Genomic DNA, 23,269 nt, shown 5'->3' with positions numbered 1-23,269 from the left:
AATCTTTATTCCAGAAGACCTTGTGACCAACTAAAATTCAGCTATTCTCTTAGTAAAGAAATGGACAGAAGGGATATTGGGACAGACAGCTAAGCATCTGTCACAGGGTTTTTAAAAAGACGCAGTGTGCTAGATTTTGAGGTTTGGTGGGTGCAGGGAGGAAGGGGTAGACATCTTAAAGCATCATTTATACAATTGTTTAGCATCTTGTTCAGAGCTAAAAGCTCACGTCTTCACAAGCAGCTTGCTAGACTGGGTACGAAAACCTTCTTCCACTAAGGGTTGATGAACACAAAGAAGTGGCTTAACAGACCTGTGTGGAAGAAAGTCATCTTCCCAATCAACATTTGGATGTCTCAAAGGCCAAGTACATCCAGACCATATATCTAAACCAATAAGCTTTATTGTTGTGGTTAAGCTTTAACTGTGAAAAGCAATAAATCAGTTAATTAATTACCATCACTTCTGCATTGTGTGTCCGGTTTCCAGGCTGTTTGCAGGGTAGGATAAACCACAGGAAGTGGTCTCTGACCCCCATCCTTAGAGAATGTTACCATGGAGGACATTTTTCCCACATGATAAACAAAAGAAAATGAGGTGCGTTAAGATCTGAGGTTGCTTTACTAACCAGGGAGCTGTCCCAGGTGCTTGAGCAGGGGTGTCCTCTGACTGACCAGGTGAGAGGGCTGCTGGGTTCAGGTGAGCAAAGCCTCATGCCCCATTAGCCCTCTCCCTGACTTTATAACCAAATACAGAAATAAACCTCCATGCTTGTACTTGGTGTATAATGGTTGTCAAACTGTTTTTCTAAGTTTATCACATGTGATGTTGGTGATTAATCCATCATTTAATAAATTCTGGAATTTTGTCCAGATTAAAATATAATTTTTCCCTGAAGTGGCCTTTAATAGTAGTCAGTCTGTGCTTGGTTCTTTGACCCTGCTCTAGGTGCCCCAGGATTTTCTCTGGCTCAGGGGAGAGGGACTTGTTGCTCTTAAAGGGGGGAACGGCTCGTTGATGCAGCAGAGCTGTTCGTCAGGGTTCTATTCCTCCCAGCTGGCACCCTGACAAAGCCAGCCTCTGGGTAAGGAACTAATTACTTCTCTTGCTCCTTCAGTTTGGCCTCCTAAGGAAAATAAATCCTGCAGAAGTAACCAGCCAGCTGTAGCAGAGCCCAGAGCAGGCACCAACAGCCCTGTATCGCCTTCCATAACCAGAAAAGGCGACTTCAGATAAACCAGGGTGTAGGGGCCCCACATCGTGCAAAGCTCAGGAAAGCTGGTTTGAATAGACAAGCAGCGCTTAACATTGTTTGGGTTAGGTTGCTCTAAGAGTAAGGGAGGGCTGAAAGGCAAGGAGGGCATTTTCCCCTTAGCAGGAGGAGCTTCCTGACAGCACTTCATCCTGCTTCCTGCCCTGATCACTACTTTTTCTGTAAGTTTTGGAAGAGCTATGTCCTGAGGTCCTGAGATAGGCTGGGGAATGTCAGGGCACAACTGTCATAAAAGCACTGAGAGGAAAAGGGAGGCTCCCCTGCATTTCCCTTTCCTGCAGGCCTGTCCTGGTTTTTCATGATGTCATCCATTCATCATTGTGAGCTGATTGGTGGTCCCAGGGCTTGGCCAGCTGCCCAAGGCCAGGAGGAAAGAAAGAGATCCTAGGAGGACACATGTGCAGCAGGCCCCTGAGCATGTGCAGAAATGTTATCATCTGTTCCACATAGAAAGACTTGGTGGAAATCGAAGAAGACAGTAAAAGACACAAGATCTTATCCAACCTTCCCTTCCCTGAATGCCTGGGAAGAATTCAGGGGCCTCTTGCCTGTGGATGGGGAATTGAACCCTGGAGTGGGCTTGGGTGTGGAGGAGGGATTGCTCTGCAAAGTGGTGCATTCTCCAGAATTCAACCTGTTTCCTGACTCAGTGGTGTTTGAAAGCAACTTTGTCCAGGTACTCTTGGGTGTCTCAGAATAGCACTCCTGGGTTCTTCTAAACCTGTTTCCAAGATGTGACCAGGAGAACTAGTTCTCCTGGGACTGCAGAAGAGTGAGAACTGAGGCAAGGAGAATCTCGTGGCCTGGAATGCAAGTCCACACACATGACCTGGGCTTTGCAGAGCCACAGACAGGGCTTCTCCTGCAGATAGTTGTCACCCAGGCAAAGAGGTCAGATGTTCTTTGCTCTGAGTGGAGGATTTTGTGTTTTAATCCCCCAGTTTACTTCATCCCCTCGGCTGTCACCTGAAGCAGATGAACAGAAAGGCAGTGAAGCAAGATGCCCCATTGAGGGTTAGGAATAGACATGCCGATTGGTGAAAGAACAGGTGCCAGGGACCCAGGGAGACCTGGGCTCACATTCCAGTCCTCTGTTTTCTCATTGGGAGGTGTCATTGTGCAAGTAATCTGAGCGCTCTGAATCCATTTCATCTATTGTAAAAGGGTTGGATTGACCTGAAGCTTACACACCAACACAGCAAGCAAAGTACCTAGGCTAACAGGCCGTCAGTGAATTTTCAGTTCCTTGCCTGGGCTTTTCTGAGGCCAAATGGAACCTAGAACAAACAGAACTTTGGAATTGGAAGGGACTTGCTCCTTCAGTGAAGGTGCAGGAGGTAATAGGACCCCTCAGAGAAGGGCCCAGAAGAGAAGTTCTTCAAAGAAAAGCCAGGAAACAGTCCAGAGAGGATTCACAGAAATATGATAGATGCCAGGGAACTCCTGGGTTGTTCTTGCAGGCAATTGTTAACAGTAGGTTGTTTAAATACTACTACAGTTGTTTAACCAATATAGGTTAAAGCCGTGGTTCTCAACAAGCAATGATTTTGCCCCCCACTGTCGGAGGACATTTGGCAATGTCAGGAGACATTTTCGGTTGTCACAGCTGGGGGTGGGAGAGGGGTGAGTTGCTACTCGCATCTAGTGGGTAGAGGCCAAAGATGCTCCTATACATCCTTCAGTGCACAGAACAACCCATCCTCCCCCCAGACCCACCAACACAGTATTATCCCACCCAAAATGTTCATAGTGCCAGTAGATCTCTATTGAGACATCCTGGGCTAAAACATACTGCTGCTTTTGCTAAATGCTCAGGCTGTGCCTGGGGGCTGCATTGCAGGTCAAAAGGGCCAGGAACTGGATAGACATCTACAAAGCCTCCAACACCATGGCCCTTGGAGTGACCTCCTCCGTGCCCTGCCTGCCCCTTCCCAACATCCTCCTCATGGCCAGCGTCAAATGGCATCAGGGGCAAAACCAGACGTGGAACAGACCATCTACAGCCCCAAACATCATCCTGAAGAGGTAAGCAGCACAGATGGCAACAAAGGACGAGGGGTGAGGGGTGGCCCCAACATGGAGGCTGCTTGGTGACTAAACTCAAGGTGGGGAGAAAGCAGAAAAATTATCAGCAGTGACTTTAATTTTTTTAGATAACAGTAACCCAAGACAGGTGTACACTGAAAGGACAGAGGCTAAGTGGGGCAAAGGGAAGCATCACATGGATAGGAGTGAGGGGACAGTCCACAGGCCCACTTTCTTTTTTTTTTTTTCTAGGTCATATTTTTATTTTTTATTTTTTTATTGAATCATAATTGATTATACATATGTTGGGGATTCAATGTTGACATTTGTTGATCAAATCAATATTACTCATATGTATATTATTACAAATTGTACTTATTCTTCATGCCACTTGTCCAATCTCTCCCTGTCTCCCTCCCTCTCCCCTCTCCCACCACTGATAACCCTAGATTTTTTCTCTCCCTCTGAAAGAGTAATGGTTACTGTGTTGATTTGTTACCTAGATGATCTGTCCAATGCTGAAAGGTGTGTTCAGGTCCCCCAATATTATCACAGAGCAGATGCTTCTACTGTCACTCTGGAATGGGCTTTGTGGAGAGAGACATCGTATTCTTTTCATTGGTCTCTGCTGGTGACTCTCCTTGTGTCAATGCACTCCAGTGGCTAGAGGGCCATCTGCATGGTGGTTGTGATGTCTAGCCATTTTTGCGGCAGCTGTGGTTAGTGTGGTGGCTGTGGTGGGCCACCCACATGGAGGTGATGTTTTTGGCATGCTCCTTGGCACTGGTGGTGTGCGTGGTTGTGGGCAGGGGTTCTGGTCCCCAGCTTGATGCCCCAGGACCCTGGGAGGGACCCGAGGTGCCGGCAGTGTACCTGTGTGTGGGCAGAGGGGTCTAGTCCCTGGATCCATACCCTGGGCCCCCAGGTGGGTCCCCGAGGCACTGGTGGACAGAGGCCAAGTGGGGCATAGGGAGGTGTCACATGGATAGGAGTGAGGGGACGTTCCACATGCCCACTTTCTTGCTGCATTCATCCCCCTGAATTCACAGGAAATCTCTCGACTTTGAACAATGGGCAAGGAAGCAATGAGGTCTGGCTGATGGAGCATGGTTTGGGAGAGGCAGGTTCTTTTTATTTTTATTTTTTTTAAGTTTTAAGAAACCAACTGTTTATTAGGGAACATTTCAAATACATGCTCAGCACCTAGCTCGGTCACACTAATCAATGCCTGGCCAGTATTGGGATGTCTGTCCCCAGCCACTCCCCTACCCCTACTCCTCTGGATGAGTTTTTAAAGCAAATCTCAAACAACACATCATTTCACTGGTAAATATTGCAGCATATATCTCTAGCAGATAAGAACTCACTTTTTTTGGTAACAAAAACATATTCACAATACCATGACTTGTCTTTAAAATCCTATAATTCCTTAATGTTGTCCACTTTCCAGTCAATATTGAAATCCTTGAATTATCAAATAATTTTTTAAAAATTTTATTTTGTCGATATACAATGTGGTTGATTATTGTGGCCCATTACCAAAACCTCTCTCCCTCCTCCCTCTCCCCCCTCCCACCCAACAATGTCCTTTCTGTTTGCTTGTCGTATCAACTTCAAGGAATTGTAGTTGTTATGTCTTCTCCCCCTGCCCCAGTTTTGCGTGTGTGTGTGTGAATTTATTTATTTATTTTTAGCTCCCACCAATAAGTGAGAACATGTGGTATTTCTCTTACTCTGCCTGACTTGTTTCACTTAATATAATTCTCTCAAGGTCCAACCATGTTGTTGCAAATGGCAGTATTTCGTTCGTTTTTATAGCTGAGTAGTATTCCATTGTGTAGATGTACCACGTTTTCCGTATCCACTCATCTGATGATGGACATTTGGGCTGGTTCCAACTCTTGGCTATTGTAAAGAGTGCTGCGATGAACATTGGGGAACAGGTATACCTTCGACTTGATGATTTCCATTCCTCTGGGTATATCCCCAGCAGTGGGATAGCTGGGTCATATGGTAGATCTATCTGCAATTGTTTGAGGAACCTCCATACCATTTTCCATAGAGGCTGCACCATTTTGCTATCCCACCAACAATGTATGAGAGTTCCTTTTTCTCCGCAACCTCGCCAACATTTATCATTCAGAGTCTTTTGGATTTTAGCCATCCTAACTGGGGTTAGAGGGTATCTCAGTGTGGTTTTGGTTTGCATTTCTCGGATGCTGAGTGATGTTGAGCATTTTTTCATATGTCTGTTGGCCATTTGTATATCTTCCTTAGAGAAATGCCTACTTAGCTCTTTTGCCCATTTTTTAATTGGGTTGCTTGTTTTTTTCTTGTAAAGTTGTTTGAGTTCCTTATATATTCTGGATATTAATCCTTTGTCAGATGTATATTTTGCAAATATTTTCTCCCATTCTGTTGGTTGTCTTTTAACTCTGTTAATTGTTTCTTTTGCTGTGCAGAAGCTTTTTAGTTTGATACAATCTCATTTGTTTATTTTTCCTTTGGTTGCCCGTGCTTTTAGGGTTGTATTCATGAAGTTTGTGTCCAGTCCTATTTCCTGAAGTGTTTCTCCTATGTTTTCTTTAAGAAGTTTTATTGTTTCAGGGTGTATGTTTAAATCCTTAATCCATTTTGAGTTGATTTTAGTATATGGTGAGAGGTATGGGTCTAGTTTCATTCTCCTGCATATGGATATCCAGTTATCCCAGCACCATTTGCTGAAGAGGCAGTCTCTTCCCCAGTGAATAGGCTTGGTGCCTTTGTCAAAGATCAGATGGCAGTAAGTGTGTGGGTTGATTTCTGGATTCTCTATTCTATTCCATTGATCAGTGTGTCTGTTTTTATGCCAGTACCATACTGTTTTGGTTATTATAGCTTTGTAGTATAGCTTAAAGTCAGGTAGTGTTATGCCTCCAGCTTTATTTTTTTTGCTCAGCATTGCTTTGGCTATGCGTGGTCTTTTATTATTCCATATAAATGTCTGGATAGTTCTTTCCAGTTCTGAGAAAAATGTCTTTGGAATTTTGATGGGGATTGCATTGAATTTGTGTATCACTTTGGGTAGTGATTTTCACTATGTTGATTCTTCCAATCCAAGAGCATGGGACATCTTTCCATCTTCTTGTATCCTCTCTAATTTCTCTCAGCAGTGGTTTGTAGTTCTCATTAGAGAGATTTTTCACCTCCTTGGTTAACTCAATTCCTAAGTATTTTATTTTTTTGGTGGCTATTGTAAATGGGCAGGCTTTCTTGATTTCTCATTCTGGATGTTCACTATTGGAGAAAAGAAATGCTACTGATTTTTGTGTGTTGATTTTGTATCCTGCTACTGTGCTGAAATCATTTATCAATTCCAACAGTTTTTTTGTAGAGGATTTAGGCTGTTCGATATATAGGATCATGTCATCTGCAAACAGGGACAGTTTGACTTCATCTTTTCCAATCTGGATGCCCTTTATTTCCTTCTCTTCTCTGATTGCTCTGGCTAGTACTTCCAACACTATGTTGAATGGGAGTGGTGAGAGTGGGCATCCTTGTCTAGTTCCTGTTCTTAAAGGAAAAGCTTTCAGCTTTTCCCCATTCAGGATGATATTGGCAGTGGGTTTGTCTTATATGGCTTTAATTATGTTGAGATACTTTCCCTCTATACCTAACTTATAGAGGGTCTTTGTCATGAATGAGTGCTGAACTTTATCAAATGCTTTTTCAGCCTCTATAGAGATGATCATATGGTCCTTGTGTTTGACTTTATTAATATGGTGTATCACATTTATTGATTTGCGTATGTTGAACCAACCTTGCATCCCTGGGATGAATCCCACTTGATCGTGGTGAACAATTTTACGTATGTGTTGCTGTATTCTGTTTGCTAGTATTTTAGTGAGGATTTTTGCATCTATATTCATCAAGGATATCAGCCTGTAGTTTTCTTTTTTGGTTATATCTTTACCTGGTTTTGGTATCAGGATGATGTTTGCTTCATAGAATGAGTTTGGGAGATTTGCATCTGTTTCAGTCTTTTGGAATAGTTTGTAAAGAATCAGTGTCAATTCCTCTTTGAATGTTTGGTAAAATTCTGCTGTGAATCTATCAGGTCCTGGGCTTTTCTTTGTTGGGAGCCTTCTGATAACAGCTTCAATCTCCTTTATTGTTATTGGTCTGTTCAGATTTTCTACGTCTTCATGGCTCAGTTTTGGGAGCTTGTGTGTGTCCAGAAATTTATCCATTTCCTCCAGATTTTCAATTTTGTTGGTGTATAGTTGTTTATAGTAGTCTCGAATGATTCCTTGTATAATATCACCTTTTTCATTTCTAATTTTTGTTATTTGAATCTTCTCTCTTCTTTTTTTTTTTTTTTTGTTACCCATGCAAATGTTTTGTCAATTTTATTTATCTTTTCAAAAAACCAACTTTTTGATTCATTGATCTTTTGTATTGTTTTTTGGGTTTCAATTTCATTCAGTTCTGCTCTGATCTTAATGATTTCTTTCCGTCTGCTAACTTTAGGTTTGGATTGTTCTTGTTTTTCTAATCTTTAAGGTGAAGTGTTAGGTGGTTCACTTGCCATCTTTCCATTCTTCTGAGGTGAGCATTTAATGCAATAAATTTCCCCCTTAATACTGCTTTTGCAGTATCCCACAGGTTTTGGTATGATGTATCATTATTTTGATTAATTTCAATAAATTTTTTGATTTCCTGCTTGATTTCTTTTTGGACCCATATGTCATTAAATAGAATGCTGTTTAATTTCCATGCGTTTGTATAGTTTCCAGAATTTTATTTGTTATTGATTTCTAATTTTAATCCATTGTGGTCTGAGAAAATACATGGGATAATTCCAATTTTTTTGAATTTGTTGAGACTTGATTTGTGACCTAATATGTGATCTATCCTGGAGAATGATCCTTGTGCTGATGAGAAGAATGAATATTCTGAGGTTGTTGGATGGAATGTTCTGTAGATATCTGCCTAGTCCAATTGGTCTAGAGTATTGTTTAGATCTTGTGTTTCTCTACTGATTCTTTGCCGAGATGATCTGTCTAATATTGACAGTGGGGTGTTCAGGTCCCCTGCTATTATGGTATTAGTGTCTATTTCCTTCTTTAGGCCTAATAGAGTTTGTTTTATAAATCTAGCTGCTCCAACATTGGGTGCGTACATATCTGCGATTGTTATGTCTTCTTGATGGATCAATCCTTTTATCATTACGTAGTGTCCCTCATTGTCTCTTTTTATGGTTTTTAGTTTAAAGTCTACTTTGTCAGATATAAGAATAGCTACTCCAGCTCGTTTTTCTTTTCTGTTTGCATGGTAAATCTTTTTCCATCCTTTCACTCTTAGTCTATGTGAGTCTTTATGGGTGAGGTGGGTCTCTTGAAGACAGCATATAGTTGGGTCCTCCTTTTTAATCCAGTCAGCCAGTCTGTGTCTTTTTTTTTTTTTTTTTGTCGTTTTCCGTGACCAGCACTCAGCCAGTGAGCGCACCGGTCAGTCCTACATAGGATCCGAACCCGCGGCGGGAGCGCCGCCGCACTCCCAGCGCAGCACTCTACCAAGTGCGCCACGGGCTCGGCCCCAGTCTGTGTCTTTTGATTGGGGAATTTAAGCCTTTTACATTAAGAGTTGTTATTGAAAAGTGTTGATATATTCCTAGCATTTTATTGATTATTGTTCGGTTGTCTTAGGTGTCTTTTGTTCCTTGCTTTCTGATTTACTGTTTGTTTTCTGTGTTTGTTGTTTCCTTGGGTTGTAGATAGCCTTTTTGTTTGTTTGTTTTCTCTCCATGAATGCCATTTTTATTATACTAGGGGGTTTTGATTTTTCTTGGGTTTTTATGGCAGTGGTAGTTATTTTTCAGGAACCAAACCCAGTACTCCCTTGAGAATTTCTTGTAAGGGTGGTCATGTGGTGGTGAAGTTTTGGGAGAGGCAGGTTCTTTCTTGTCCTTGGTATGGAACTAACTATACTCAAATCATTTTTGAATCACAAGTCACTTGCTACACCTTAGTTTTCCTATCAGTAAAATGCATGGGACTAAGTGTCACTTGGAAAATATAGTGACATCATGCTTGTCTGGAATGAAACAGCCTTTTTGACGTTTGAGCTTCTTCAAATAATCTGTAGTACATCTCGGGAATCTCCAGATATTTCTAGATGTCTAGAAAAACCCTTTTTTTCTCCATGCTGCCTCATAACAAAGCTCTCCATTATGTTCTTGCTGTATCTATAGCAAGTACAGCACAACCCCAGCTGATTGACATTAGATATGAAGTCAGCTTCTTGAAACTTCTCTCCTTTAGAAAGAGTAAGTGAGGCATTAATGTCAACAAATGGACAAGCTGTACGGTGGGGTCATCTGCCTTTGTGCTATCAAGAAGGAAATTGCAAAACCCTATGACCCCAGCCACCCTACTCCTAGGCTGTCTCTGTCAAGCAGGGTCCAGGGAACACCAGCATGACAATCATGGTGCATGGAGGTTAAAATGCAGATTCCAGGGCCATACCCCCAGACTTAATTAATCTGGATCTTTGGGAGTGTCTTCAGGTGTCTGCATTTTAACAAGCTCCCCAGGCACATCTGATCTCCCTAACATTTGACCACCGCTATGCTAAGAATTCTCTTTCCTACCCCCAAAAGCCTCAGTCCTAAAGGAGACATTCCTTATTTTAATGAAGATAGGGTCAGATCAGAAGCAATGGGGTTGTCAAAGTGTGCCTATCCTCATGACTTCAGGATTCTCCCATTGAAATTCGTGGAGCTCCAGATCTGTGACCGCTTTCAACGTGTCCTGAAGTTGAGGACAGTCACTGAGAAGATCTACTACCTAAAGCTCCACCCTGACCATCCTGAGACTGTTTTCCACTTCTGGATGCGACTAGTTCAAATTCTGGAAAAGGGCCTGTCCATTACCACCAAAGACCCTAGGATACTGGTCACTCACTGCCTGGTACCCAAGAACTACTTCAGCCCCTCAGGAGACTCTAAGGTAAGTGATTACCATTGCCAGACTTCAGCCAAGACCAAAGCTAAGAGCTAGAGCTTAGACTAGCTGGTATGTGAGCAACTGTGAAGGTTATCTCTGCCTTAGACCTTTTCTATACAGTTTTATTGAGGTATCATTTACAACCATAAAATTCACCCACTGGAAGTGTACAGTTAACACTTGGAATAAATGTATAGAGTTGTTCAACCATTAGCACAATCCGGTTTTAGAACATTTCCATCACCCTAAAAAATTCCCTGTTGCCCACTTGCAGTCAATCCCTGTTCCTACTCACAGCCCTACACAACCATTGATCTGTTTTCAGTCTCTATAAATTCATCTTTCTTAGACATTCCATAGAGTTGGAATCCTATAATAGGTAACCTTTTGTGTCTGGCCTCTTTCTTTTTTTTTTTTTTCCCCCTTAGTTAAATTGTAATTTTTTTTATTGAATCATAATTGATTATACATATTTTGGGGGTTCAATGTTGACATATGTTGATCAAATCAATATTACTAGCATATATATTGTTACAAATCATAATTATTCTTTATGCCCCTTATCCAATCTCTCACCGTCTCCCTCCCCCCTCTAATTAGCCTAGATTTCATCTCTCCTTCTGAAAGAGTAGTGGTTACTGTGTTGATTTGTTGCCTAGATGATCTGTCCAATGCTGAGAGGTGTGTTTAGGTTCCCCAATATTATCGTAGAGCAGATGCTGCTTCTGTCACTCTGGAATAAGCTTTGTGGAGAGAGACATCCTCTTCTTTTCTTTGGTCTCTGCTGGTGACTCTCCTTGTATCAATGCACTCCCGTGGCTGGCAGACCATCTGCATGGTGGTTGTGGCATCTAGCCACTTTTGTGGCAGCCGTGGTTATTGTGGTGGCTGTGGTGGGCCACCCACATGGACGTGATGTTTTGGGCATGCTCCTTGGTGTTGGCAGTGTGCCTGGTTGTGGGGGAGGTTTGGTCAGCAGCTCCATGCCTCCGGTCCCAAGGTGGGTGTGCCTGGGCTGAAACTAATTTTTTGTCCTTTGCTTACTTCTAGAATGGGGGAATTTCCTGTGGGGATCAGTACTTGAGCTGTGTGGTTTAGCTAAATTGCTGCTTTGCTGCTGATTCCCTAGGAAAGACATTTTGTGCAGCTCAAGTTTTAATGGTTGACTTTATAGGTACTTCCTGCTCTTGAGAGATCCGGTGCACCTGGGTTGTGTAGAAACTCTGATCTGGGCCTGAGTCTTTTCATCAAACTGTACCCCATGCAATTCTATATTCCTGACCAGTCTCCTCTTAGTGGTCCTGTGTTGGTTGGAGGGCAGATCAGCTGTCCTTGCTGTGCCTCAGTGTTCCCCCAGGGGACTCATCTCCCCCATCACCTGTACTGAAACAATTCCCATGAAACAGGCCAAGCACTGGTCCCTTTCAATGACTCTTCGGCCTCTGAGTGGCTCCTTTTTTTCAGTTGTTGTGGCTCCTTGCTCCTGTGTGGGTCCACGGGAACCCTATTAGTAGTCTTGCTGGCCTGGGGGCCACCAAGGCCCTCTTCTCCCCTGCCACCTCCAAGCAACGCCATCTGAAGGGCACAGCTGCAGCTTTTGCCAGCTCCTACTCTGTGCACTCAGCAGCTTCTGCCTTAAAGTGGCTGCAGCACAAAATAGTTGGAGCAGTTTTTTCTTTCTCTCATCATGACTTCTCCCACCTTCATGCACTCTGTAGGTCTCTCTTCCTCTTCCCCTGAGTTCTAGCAGCCCCAGCTTTGCTGTTGTTGCATTTTTATAGTTGCCAGTTGGTTGATTTGTGGAGGAGAGTGATGCTGGGGACTGTCTATTCTACCATCTTGACCAGAAGCCTCTTACTTCTTTCACTTCCCATAATGTTTTTCAGGTTCATCCATGTTGTAGCATGGAACAGAGTCACAGACTATCCATAGTTTACTCCGTTTAGTGGGTAATATCCCACTGTATAGATGTACCACACTTTGTCCATTCACCAGTTAATGGACATTTGGATTGTTTACAGCTTTGGGCTATTATGAATAAGTGCTACTACAAAAATTTGTGTACAGGTTTTATGTAGACATGTTTTCACTGGTCTTGGGTAGATTCCAAGGAAGGAAATCACTAGGTTATATGGTAAATTTATGTTTAACTTTTAAAGAAACTGGCCAACTGTTTTCCCAAGTAGCTACACTATTTTACGTTCCTACCAGCAGTGCATGAGGGTTTCAGTTTCTCCACATCCTCACCAACACTAGTATTGTCTATCTTTTTTATTATAGCCATTCTAGCAGATATGTTTTAATTTGGATTTCGCTAATGACCACTGATGTTGAATAACTTTTCATTGGCTTATTAGTCATCATATATCTTTTTTGGTGATATGTCTATTCAAATATTTTGTCCATTTTTAAATTGGGATTTGTCTTCTTGTTGCATTGTAAGAATTCTTTCTATATTCTGGAGACAAGTCCTTTATCAGATATATAATATGCCAATGTTTTATCCCAATCTGTGAATTGTCTTTTCTTAATGACGGCTTTTTAGGAGAAAAAAATTTTAATTTTGGTGGAGTGCAGTTTATCAGCATTTTCTTTTATGGATCAGGTGTTTGTTCAACCCAAAGTCACAAAGATGTTATTCAATGTTTTCTTCTTCCAGAAGTTTTATAGATTTAGTTCTTACATTTGGGTCTGTGATCCTGTGATTTTGAGATAATATTTACGTGTAGAATGAGGCAAGAGTGTAAGTAATTTTTTTTTCATGAAAAGGCTATTCTTTCCCCACTAAATTATCTGGGTACCTTTGTCAAAAGTTAATTGACCGTCAATGTGAGAATTTATTTCTGGGTTCTCAATTCTGTTAGGTTGGTCTATTTGCCTGTTCTTGTGCTAATGCCACAATGTCTTTATTAGTATAGATTTATATTAAGTTTTGAAACTGGGTGATGTAAGTCTTCCGATTTTGTTCTTTTTCAAACTGTTTTTGCTCTTCTAAGTCTTTTGCATTTCCGTATAAATTTTAGGGTCAATTTGTCAATTTCTACAAAACAAACAAACAAAAAAGCCTGCTGGAATGTTGATAAACACATGTTGAATTTATACATCAATTTGGGGGAAATTGTCATCTTAACAGTACTAAGTCTTCCAATACATGAATATGGAATGTCTTTCCATTTATTTCAGTCTTTCAGTACTCTCAACGATGTTTTGTTGTTTTCAGTAAACAAGTTCTGCCCTTCTTTTCTTAAATGTATTCCTAAGTATTTTATTATTGTTGATGCTATTGAGAATGAAATTGTGTTTTCTTAATTTCATTTTTGGATCATTCATTGGTAGTATATAGAAATACAACTGATTTTTGTATATTAATCCTGTTTATTAGCTATAGTAGTTTTGTGGATTCCTTGGGATTTCTACGTGCATTCATATATGCATACATTCATGTCATCTGCAAATAAAGACACTTTCATTTCTTCATTTCCAATCTGGATCTATTTGTTTATTGCCTTATTGCATTAGCTAGAATCTCCAGTACGATGTTTAATGGAAGAGGCAAAAACAGATATCCTTGCCTAGTTCCTGATCTTAGGGCAAAAACATTCAGTCTTTCACTATTAAGTATGATGCTAATTGTGGGATTTTTGTAAATGTCTTTTATCAGTTGAGGAAGTTCCCTCTATTCCTAGTTTATTGAGAGTTTTTATCATGAATGAGTATTGGATTTTGTTAAATGCTTTATCTGCATTTATTCAAATGACCATGTGGTTTGTCCTATATTCTGTTAATATAGTATATTATACTAATTGATTTTTTGATATTAAGCCAACCTTATATTCTCACAATAAATTCCACTTGGTCATGGTGTGTATAATCCTTTTCATATGTTACTGGTATTGGTTTGCTAGCATTTTGTTAAGGAATTTTGCATCTGTGTTCACAAGAGATATTGGTCTGTAATTTTCTTGTGATATTTTTGTGATACCCTGGCTCTGGTATCTCATACTAGCTTCATTGAATGAGGGGAACTGTTCCCTCCTTCTCTACTTTCTGAAAGAGTTTGTGAAGAATTGTTATTACTTTTTCTTTGAACATTTGATAGAATTTACCAGTGAAGCCTCATGGGAATTTTTGCCCCTGGTCTTTGAGCACGACGGGCATAAGCCTGACTTAAGCTACAACCTAAACTCCACGAAGGCAGGGATTTTTATCTGTCTTCTTCACAGCTGTATCCCTAGTGCCCAGCACGTAGCTGGCATTCAATAAATACTGAATGAGTAAATGAATATGGACAGCACACACAACTGGAGCACTTTGGGGGTATTCCAAACAACAGGAAAGAAGTTCATTTTACCCAGTTGTAAAAAGCAGCTCAATATAGAATTTTTCTTAAAGAAATTAATTTTTAAGACATTTATTAAATTCCTGTAGTAAATATATGATTTCTCTACACTTAAGCATAAAATCAAGTAGCATAAACTTTAATGAATATATTAATAGGCTATTAATAAATTATATTAATAAGAATACGTTATTTATTAAATTATGTTAAAAGTATTTAATAAAGATTTACCCTTAAGGTACCAGATGATATTTATATACCACTACAGGGGGTAAAAACAAACAGATATGCCTCATAATTGTCCCTATAAGCAGCTGGTGTGGCTGCCCAATGGAAGGGTTTGAGTTCCAACACTTAAGAGTCTAGACCATGGTATTAGGAAAATGCAGAGACCCTAAGGCTTTAACCATCTGGCTTTCCTTTTTTTTTTTTCTTCATATAGTTAATAAAGAAGGAATTCCAAGCCTCCCAGCCCAGTGAGAGCCTCATGCAGCTGATGGCCAAGGGGGAGAGTGAAGCCCTCTCTCAGATTTTTGCCGACTTGCACCAGCAGAACCAGTTCAGGTACATGACTTAAATCAGGCCAGCTTCTGACATTCCTTCTTGCAGCCCAGATGGTCTGGGCTGGGAGAGCCAGAAACCAAGCAAGTTAGTTAATGAACACAGGGAGGGGGCATGAAATACTGCCACTCAGTATCCAGTCTTTATCCTTGACTCAGGGGAAACCTTTTCCCAGTTCCCTTCGCCTTATTCTCCTTCTCCATACAGCAAGCATGGTAGGCTTGACTCCAGAGGAGAAATTTTACAAAAAGTAAAAGTAACTCTCCAAAAATGAGAATTAGTAACACAAGCAGAAAAGCAAAGCCTAATTTCTAATCCAGTTCCTAGTGCTACAGAGAAATAACCAAAACATTGCTTAAAACATCATCTGCTTATTGGGTTCATTTACCTATTTGCCTGACCTCTGCCTGGACTCAATGGAGTTTCTGGAGTTGTTTTCCAAATGTATAGTCTGTTCTTGAAAGCTCCATGGTACAGACCTATCTTCTCCATGACTGAGGAAATGTCCCTGTATGTACAGATGACTAGTGTTGAGTCTTTTTTATTTATTTTTTCTTAAAGATGACTGGTAAGGGGATCTTAACCCTTGACTTGGTGTTGTCAGCACCACACTCTCCCAAGTGAGCTAATTGGCCATCCCTATATAGGGATCAGAACAGTGTTGAGTCTTAAGACTACTCGGTACAAGGAAGACAGGAATTGAGAGCACTTAGACCAGAGGGTACCACAATCGGCATACCCAGTCCCAGATAAAGTGGGGTTCAGGGTCCTAGTGCATGTTATTTGCGGTTTAAAAGAAATGGGAGAACAGAAATAAGCTCGTAAATGTAACCAGGATAGAAAAATGAGTGTGTCAGAGAGTATATTTTTGCCATAACAGAAACAAGTTTGACCTGCTCAGAAGCAGAATGAATCACCTCTCCTTCTGAGCTCTGGTAGTAAACTGAAAACCAGTACAGCTCAGAGGAGGCAATCTCTATAGCTGTGAAGAGCTCGCGTAGACCTGGGCCCAAGTCACCGCTCTGATTGCACCCTTGAGCATATTGCTTAACTTTTCTGGGCCTTAGTTTTCAGATCTGTAAAATGGAAATGATGATAGTGCCAGCCTCATCCAGATATTGTCAGGATTAAATGAGTTCATATGCATCAAGTACTTAGCACACTCCTCGGCAGATTTAGAGGCAAGTATAAGTAAGCTCTCAATAAATATTAACTTGTATTATTAACTCTAACTTGGGCTGGAGGTAGAAAAATATTAATACAAGTTAATCTGTTGCCCAGATTAGATACTGAACATATACTGGAGATCATCACTCTATGTATCATACAGATATCTGTAATTAAGTAATTTCTGGATAAGATGTCACATTGCTGAGCTAGAGGGTGCTGGACTCTAACAAAGCAAGATATTTTGAAGCAACTTTGTGTCAAAATATTAAATCACTGATGTTTTGATTACATACTATTTGAAGGACAGCTTTGCTTATATCTCAATAGCCACAACTCAGTCACACGGCCACACCCGGCTGCAAGGGAGGCTGGGAAATGCATTCTCCGTTTTGCATAGCCATGCGCCCAGCACCAAATGAGGTGCCCTACCCCCGAGGGATTGGGGAAGAAGGGTTACTGGGGGACAATTGGCAACCTGGCACAGACAGCTTTTAATATTTCCAGAATATTAAATACTTCCAGGTCAGAGAAAGCTAAGACCTGAAGGAGAAATAAGCAATAGCCAGATAAAGGGTAGAGAAGGGCCAGGCAGGTCAAGGGAACAAATAGGTGGGAGGCTGAGGCTTCACCGGAGGAAGAAGCTTGTTGAGTTTAAAGAAGGGGAAGGAAGGCCAGTGGGGAAGAGTGGGTAGTGATGGAAGAGAACAGGTAGAAATGGGCAGAGGTCAAGGCAGGCAGGGCCTGGGAAGCTACACGAAGGAATTTAGACCAAGTGTAAAGGGAGCTTTAGCAGATCTTAAACAGGGAAGTGACATGATCCAATTTACATTTTGAAAAGGTTATGCTAGCTCTTGTGTGACAGTTGATTTGAAGGTAGGGAGAAGAGACTTGGAGAGACCGGCTAGGAAGCTATGGCAACCTACTCTGGGGTTGGGGGTGAGGCTTAATTTTTGCTTCGCTCTTATCTTAATAATTTGCTTTGTACAGACATGTAATTCCTTCTCTTTAGTTTCCCAGAATGAAGCCCTGAGTGATGAGTTTTTTTCCCCTCACTCAGGCAGACTCTAGTCTGGTTGCAATTATTATTAGTTTCTGTACATTGACAACAACCTGCAACTTAACAGCAAGTAAAATGAATGGTTGACATACAGAACTGAACAAAAGGAGGCACACCCCTCCTCCTCTGCAAAATCAGCAGCACTGGCTCTGCTCCGCACCTCCCCCCATCCCACCTTCCCCTTCCCTGTTTTGTCTTCTGGAACTTTAATATACGTCACACCCACCCAGTATAGACACAGCTGGCCTTTTTCCTATTTATATCTGTCTCTAAAGCATTTGCATCAGGAAAAATACAACCAGGAACAAGATTTGAAATATGGGTTTAATGATCTATTCCTTTACTTTCCACCTTTATTTCCTCAATCCTGAAGTGGCTGGAGTTCCAGGAGTGGCAAAAAGATGGAGACCAACAAGGACAGCTCAGGTAAGAGGGCACAGGGCACCCATGCCGCAGAGAACGTTCTGCTCTGCAGAAGTAGGAATAAGATCCCCTCCAGCTCTTCATCCCAACTTTCCTAGTGCTGCATCCCTGATAGTTTGAATTCCTATAGGCTCTTTGGTCATCATAGTCAATTTGGCACCAAGCCCTACCAATTTCTTTCTTTGAAATGTTTCTTATATTCTTTACTTCATTTCTACTCCCACAGATCCTAACCTAGCCCAGCCCTTCTCACCTTAAGCCTGCAGTAATCTTCCACTAGTTCATTCATTCATTCATTCAGAAACAAGTACTGAGTGCTTTGTAAGTGCCAATCACTGTAGTAGGCTTTGGGGTTACCATGCATAAAGACACAGAGCCCTCTTCAAAGAGTTTAAATGTGGTGGAGTCAAATGGGTAAATTCCAAAATTACAAAACCTCTCCTTCCAGGCAACATTTAAAGCTCATGCCTGGGGGTGCCAAAAGAGCACAAAGAAGGGGATCCCTCCCTTCTCCCAGGGAGCTGGCCCAGTAGGTGTGGTTTCTGAACTGAGTCACAGAGGGTGAATACAGGTGAGCAGGTGGAAGCAGAAGAGGCAAGGCATTCCAAGTAGAAAAGACAGAGTCTGTGTGAGGCAGTGTGGCACATTCTGGAAAAAGCAGCCAGTTTCCTATTTCCAAGTTCTAGTTCACCCCAAATCCATTATTGTGGCCCTGCATAAACTTCCTCATCTTACCCGTCTCACTTTCTCTGTAGGAGCCCCCTGCCTCATCATTTTCTGCCCAAATCTTCTGCTCCAGTCAGACCTTAGCTATCCTGCCCCACACCTCCTTAATCCTCCTTGCTCCCTTCCCCCAATGCTTCACTCTAAATCCTACCTATCCTTCTGAATCCTACACCTCACAATACCTTCCTGCCCAGACTAATCTTTCCTTGGTCTTAACCTGTCCTGCATTATTCTCTAGTTGTTTCTACAGTTTTAAGGCTTATTTCTTCGATGAATACTAAATTGTTCTCATGCCTCTGAATTATCCGCAGAGGTCAGCACAGGGCTGGGAACACAATGGGAGTCCAATAAATATCCGTATACCATACCACTAATAAATTATTTCTCCATATTGTCTCAGGAGGCAGCCAGAATATCACGTTATAAGATAATTGGAAATTTAGAAGAGGTTGTAGATCCCTAGAGAGCTCTGCTAACTTTTATACCAAGTGGGGATTACAAACTCATATGTCTGCAGGTGGTATAAATGGGTAAAGCTCTCAGTGACTTGGTTATAAGAAATGTTTAACTTTTCTCTAACCTCTGTTATAAGTAAAACAGCAGCTAGCAGGTGACATTTGCTTTCAGCATTGAAGAGACAATAGGGAGTGGTGGGGACAGTGGCAATGAGAAAGTGAAGATTGCAATTTTTAAAAAATTCTTAAATTAATTTTATTAAGGCATGATGTACATACAATAAAATATTTTATTTTAAAATAAAATATTAAGTGTGCAGTTTGATGAGTTTGACAATGTTTGCACATTGTAACCTCTGCATCAATAAAGATAGAACATTTTCATCATGCCAAAAGTCTCCTTTTTGCTAGGGGCCAGTTGAAGATTTCAATTAAGGCTTTGATTAATTGTTGATCTACTGAAACACAGGCCTGATGTTGCCAGATACTCTGATTTTTCTGAGAGGAGCCAAAAGTCTGGATTTTTTTATGACATAGCCCCCGCCCATAAAAAAATGAAAGCGCGCTATAGGCCAACACTTAGCGGGCAAACAAAACCTATCTGCAAACCCCATTCAGCCTGGAGGCTGCTAGCTCACAACCCTGTTCTAAGTGGGAGAGCAGAGCTGCTGCTGCCCCACATTTTCTCCGAGTCTATGAATGCTTTCTCATGTTATGCGACTGATGACATAATGGTGACTCACTTAAAACACACACACATGTACACACTCAAAATATACCCCATGAGATTAGGGTTGATGAAAATACAAATAGAGAATATTGCAAACTTATTTCTGGGACTTGAGAGAACAGCTGGAATTTCAGGGTCATGGGATATCTTGCATCATGAGCTACCACTCCCAAAATGTCCCTAGGCTGATTTCCATTGTTGGGAAAATATAGGAAAATGGTCAGGGCCGCTCAGATGTTCAGGATCTTGCCGAGCATTTGCTGTGAACAGGTTGTGTGTGGGCAGCGTTAGCGTGCCTGTGGGGTGCCGCGATTTGGCTGGCGTTTTCGGAGTGGGCATGCTTTCCAACCTAGGCTTCCAAGGAACATTTTGCTGGTTACCCAGCTCATAGAGCTGAGTGTGGAAAGTCTGGGGACCCAGCCTGGCGTGTGAGGGGTCTGGGGACCCAGCCCGGCGTGCGAAGGTTTTGTGACCCAATCTGGACAATGGGCTTGAGGGGTCTGTGAGCTCCAGACCTGGCCCTAGCTCGATAATTGGCCCAGTCAGCAGGATTCCAACATTAGCCCAAGCCTAACAATTGGCATAGTCGGCAGGATTACCAGCTGTTAAAAGAGCCCAACTGGCGTGGTCGTGTAGTTTTACATCCATTAACCATTCTGGTTTGTCCTCTGGACTCTCTTTTCATTGGGCCAGGTAGTGCACCCTCTCAGTTTGGAAGGACAGTTATGCCCCAGCCTCTTGGAGCTTTTGAATGAAAAGAGAGACCTACAGTTGGACCAACCAGGGGCCCAAAGCTTACCTGTGTAGCTCAGTCTTTCACCTCCCCATCAGAGGGTAGTGTGGCCAAATTTTGAGTGCAGTGCTTCCCAAGCTTTAGTATGCAAACAGTCCCCTGTGGATCTTGTTAGAATGCAGATTAGAATCCATCAGTTCTGGGCCGAGCCCGTGGTGCACTCGGGAGAGTGCGGCGCTAGGAGCGCAGCGATGCTCCTGCCTTGGGTTCGGGAGCATATGTCCTATACAGGAATGGCCAGTGCACTCACTGGCTGAGTGCCGGTCACGAAAACAACAACAACAACAAAAGAATCCATCAGTTCTGGGTAAGCTTGAGATAGTGCATTTCTAACACCTCCCAGAAGATGCCGAAGGTGCTGGCCCTGTGAGCAGCCCTTGGAGCTTTTGACCTTTTTTAACCTTTGACCAAGAACAGGCTCTGGCTTAAGGCTTTCTGGCTTCAAGGCCGTTGCCGGTTCAGCTTGCTGAATCTCCTGATCCTTTTACTGGCACTGTCTTGCTCACGTGATATAGTAGTAAGAACATTGGCTCTGGACCTGGGCTTCCTGGCTTTAAATTCTGACTCTATCTCCTCATTATGTGACCATCAGTCAGTTGCTTAACCTTTCTGGGCCTCAGATTCCTTGTACATTGGTAAAATGGGGATTATGGCCGCACTGAGCTCACAGAGTTGTTGTGAGGATCAAAGGAGCATGAATGCATGCAATTGTTTGGAATGGTGCCTGGCACATGACAAGCACAACCCCCCCCCCCCCTCCAAAATCTGAGTGCTCTGTGAACCAGGGTACAAACAAACACATTTCTTTTCTTGACCTAGAGAAAGATATTCCCTATGAAGACAGCATCCCTTGCACCCGTGACCTGAGCTGGAGAGATTCGTTCACTTATGGAGAGTGGGAAAGAGAGAACCCTTCTGGGCCACAGCCCCTCTCCCTTCTCGGCACTCTGGCAGCCTCCACTGGGCCACAGCTGGCCCCACCCATAGGTGCGGTGATGGGATTAATGGCTGCCTTCATGGGACAGTCTTGGAGTTTCACCACAGGGCTGGGTTCAGGTCCTGGGGTCTTGAGGGTGATTCCAGAAAGCTGTGGGTAGGAATTGGGGCAGACTGGCCACAGCGACCTCCACCTCTTTTTCCTGCCCTGTTCTTCTCTACCTCCAACTGGGCTGAGTGAAACCCTGAGGTGTGGCACCTCCAATGTCCCTAGAGTTCCTGCAACTGACTCTGAAGGGACAGAAACTAGAATGGCGCCGCTGCAGCCAGACCCTTGCTGTGTGGAAGGTGTGAGGAGCAGCCTCTGGGGAATCCCTGTGTGCTCTTGCCCCTTTTCCTTCCCTAGCACTCAGCATGCCTTCTTGCTGCTGGGGCTGGGGTGCAGAGAGGGAGAAGGAGACAGACTAAGAGGGCTAGGGAAGGGATCAAACTTTCCCAGTGTCCCAGCCCTTCTCTCTTCCTCTCCAAGTCTCATCCATCCATACGTCCATTCATTTAACAAACATTGGTGAAGTCCTTTCTATATGCCCTTGTCTGACCAGAGACAGATTCCTAAAGAAAATAAGGGTGGTCTATGTTTTCTAAAGTAAAATATTAATAAACCATTAATACTTACAAGATACCTCTTATTTAATAGTTGACAATTTTAAAAATTAGGTGCCCACAGAAGAACTTTTCAAGTAATTTATATCCTGTTGAACACTTTTCTCTCCTGCATCCACAGGAAGTTCTATGTGAGCTTTCCTTTCACACTGGGCAGAATCTATGCAGCCCTTGCCAAGGCCACTCTGCAGCATTCGACTTCCAAAGGATTCTATCTGGATGGAGGGGAGGAGAAAGCTGCAACTAAGAGAAAACCAGAATCATCTCACTGTGACAACACAGACTTTCCTTACTATAGCTGTGCACAACTTCGTGTCCCCACCCTCACTCCACCACCGCAGCATGGCCTGGACAGAGAGAAGGAGGGAAGGAACGAAAGGGAAGCAGGGCCAGAGGAGAGGTGGAAGAGAGTAAAATGCAGGTGGGGAGGAAGGTGGTGGGAGGAAGTCAGAGGAGTGGTAACAGAAGGAAGCAGAAGAGACTGGGGAGAAAAGATGAAGAGGACAAGAGAAGAAATACATCGCCAAGAGATGCCTCACCAAGCTTCTATTTATCTAATTTAAAACTTGAAAGTAAAGCCACAAACCAAAACCAGAAATGTGTTTTCTTCTCTGCTCAGACCACTCTGGAAAAGTACAAGGGGCCATATCACTTCAGTTTCCCTCTTTGCCGTTTTTCCTGCTGGTCCTTCTCTCTGCTTCAAGCTCTGTGCCTCCTTCCTTAGCCTGTTCCCTGACTTGGACTTACTAGCCCAGCCCTGGTGTTCCAGATAGAGGTTTGGGTGGAGGCTGAGGAAGGGTTCCTACGGGAGGAAGACAAGGAGTGTAAGGTAGGGTGAATTTCCTTTTGTGTTCAAACTTCCTAAGTTTTCTACTGCCTCAGCTCTACAAACATGGGCTCAATGTCTTTTGCATATGACACCGTCTTGAAATGCTGACATACCTTGCTAGTACTTATGAAATTAGCAACTCCAGAGAGAGGAGAAGCAGGCTCAACGTATAAGTAAATCAGAGGTTCACAAATTAGAGATTAAGAGAGGCACTAAGGAGTGTCTGTCAGATGGCCCATGGACTGACCTTTTTGTTTAAAATGCACAATATTTCACATTCAATTAAAATATGACTATGAGTTT

General features: G+C 42.5%; 1 protein-coding gene across 1 annotated transcript; it reads left to right on the top strand.

Moving 5' to 3' along the window:
• Positions 1-1,700: 1,700 nt before the first annotated feature.
• On the top strand, positions 1,701-22,496 carry GARIN1B (golgi associated RAB2 interactor 1B). Its single transcript, XM_063100555.1, has 7 exons — positions 1,701-1,949; positions 3,114-3,298; positions 10,035-10,287; positions 15,066-15,187; positions 17,800-17,837; positions 21,358-21,525; positions 22,259-22,496. The coding sequence occupies exons 1-7, from the start codon at positions 1,701-1,703 to the stop codon at positions 22,270-22,272; spliced, it is 1,029 nt and encodes a 342-aa protein (XP_062956625.1). The 3' UTR covers positions 22,273-22,496.
• The last annotated feature ends 773 nt before the right edge of the window (positions 22,497-23,269 follow it).

Source organism: Cynocephalus volans, chromosome 6 (genome assembly GCF_027409185.1).
Source record: "Cynocephalus volans isolate mCynVol1 chromosome 6, mCynVol1.pri, whole genome shotgun sequence".
Classification (NCBI taxonomy): domain Eukaryota; kingdom Metazoa; phylum Chordata; class Mammalia; order Dermoptera; family Cynocephalidae; genus Cynocephalus; species Cynocephalus volans.
This window is presented reverse-complemented; position numbering and strand designations above follow the sequence as displayed.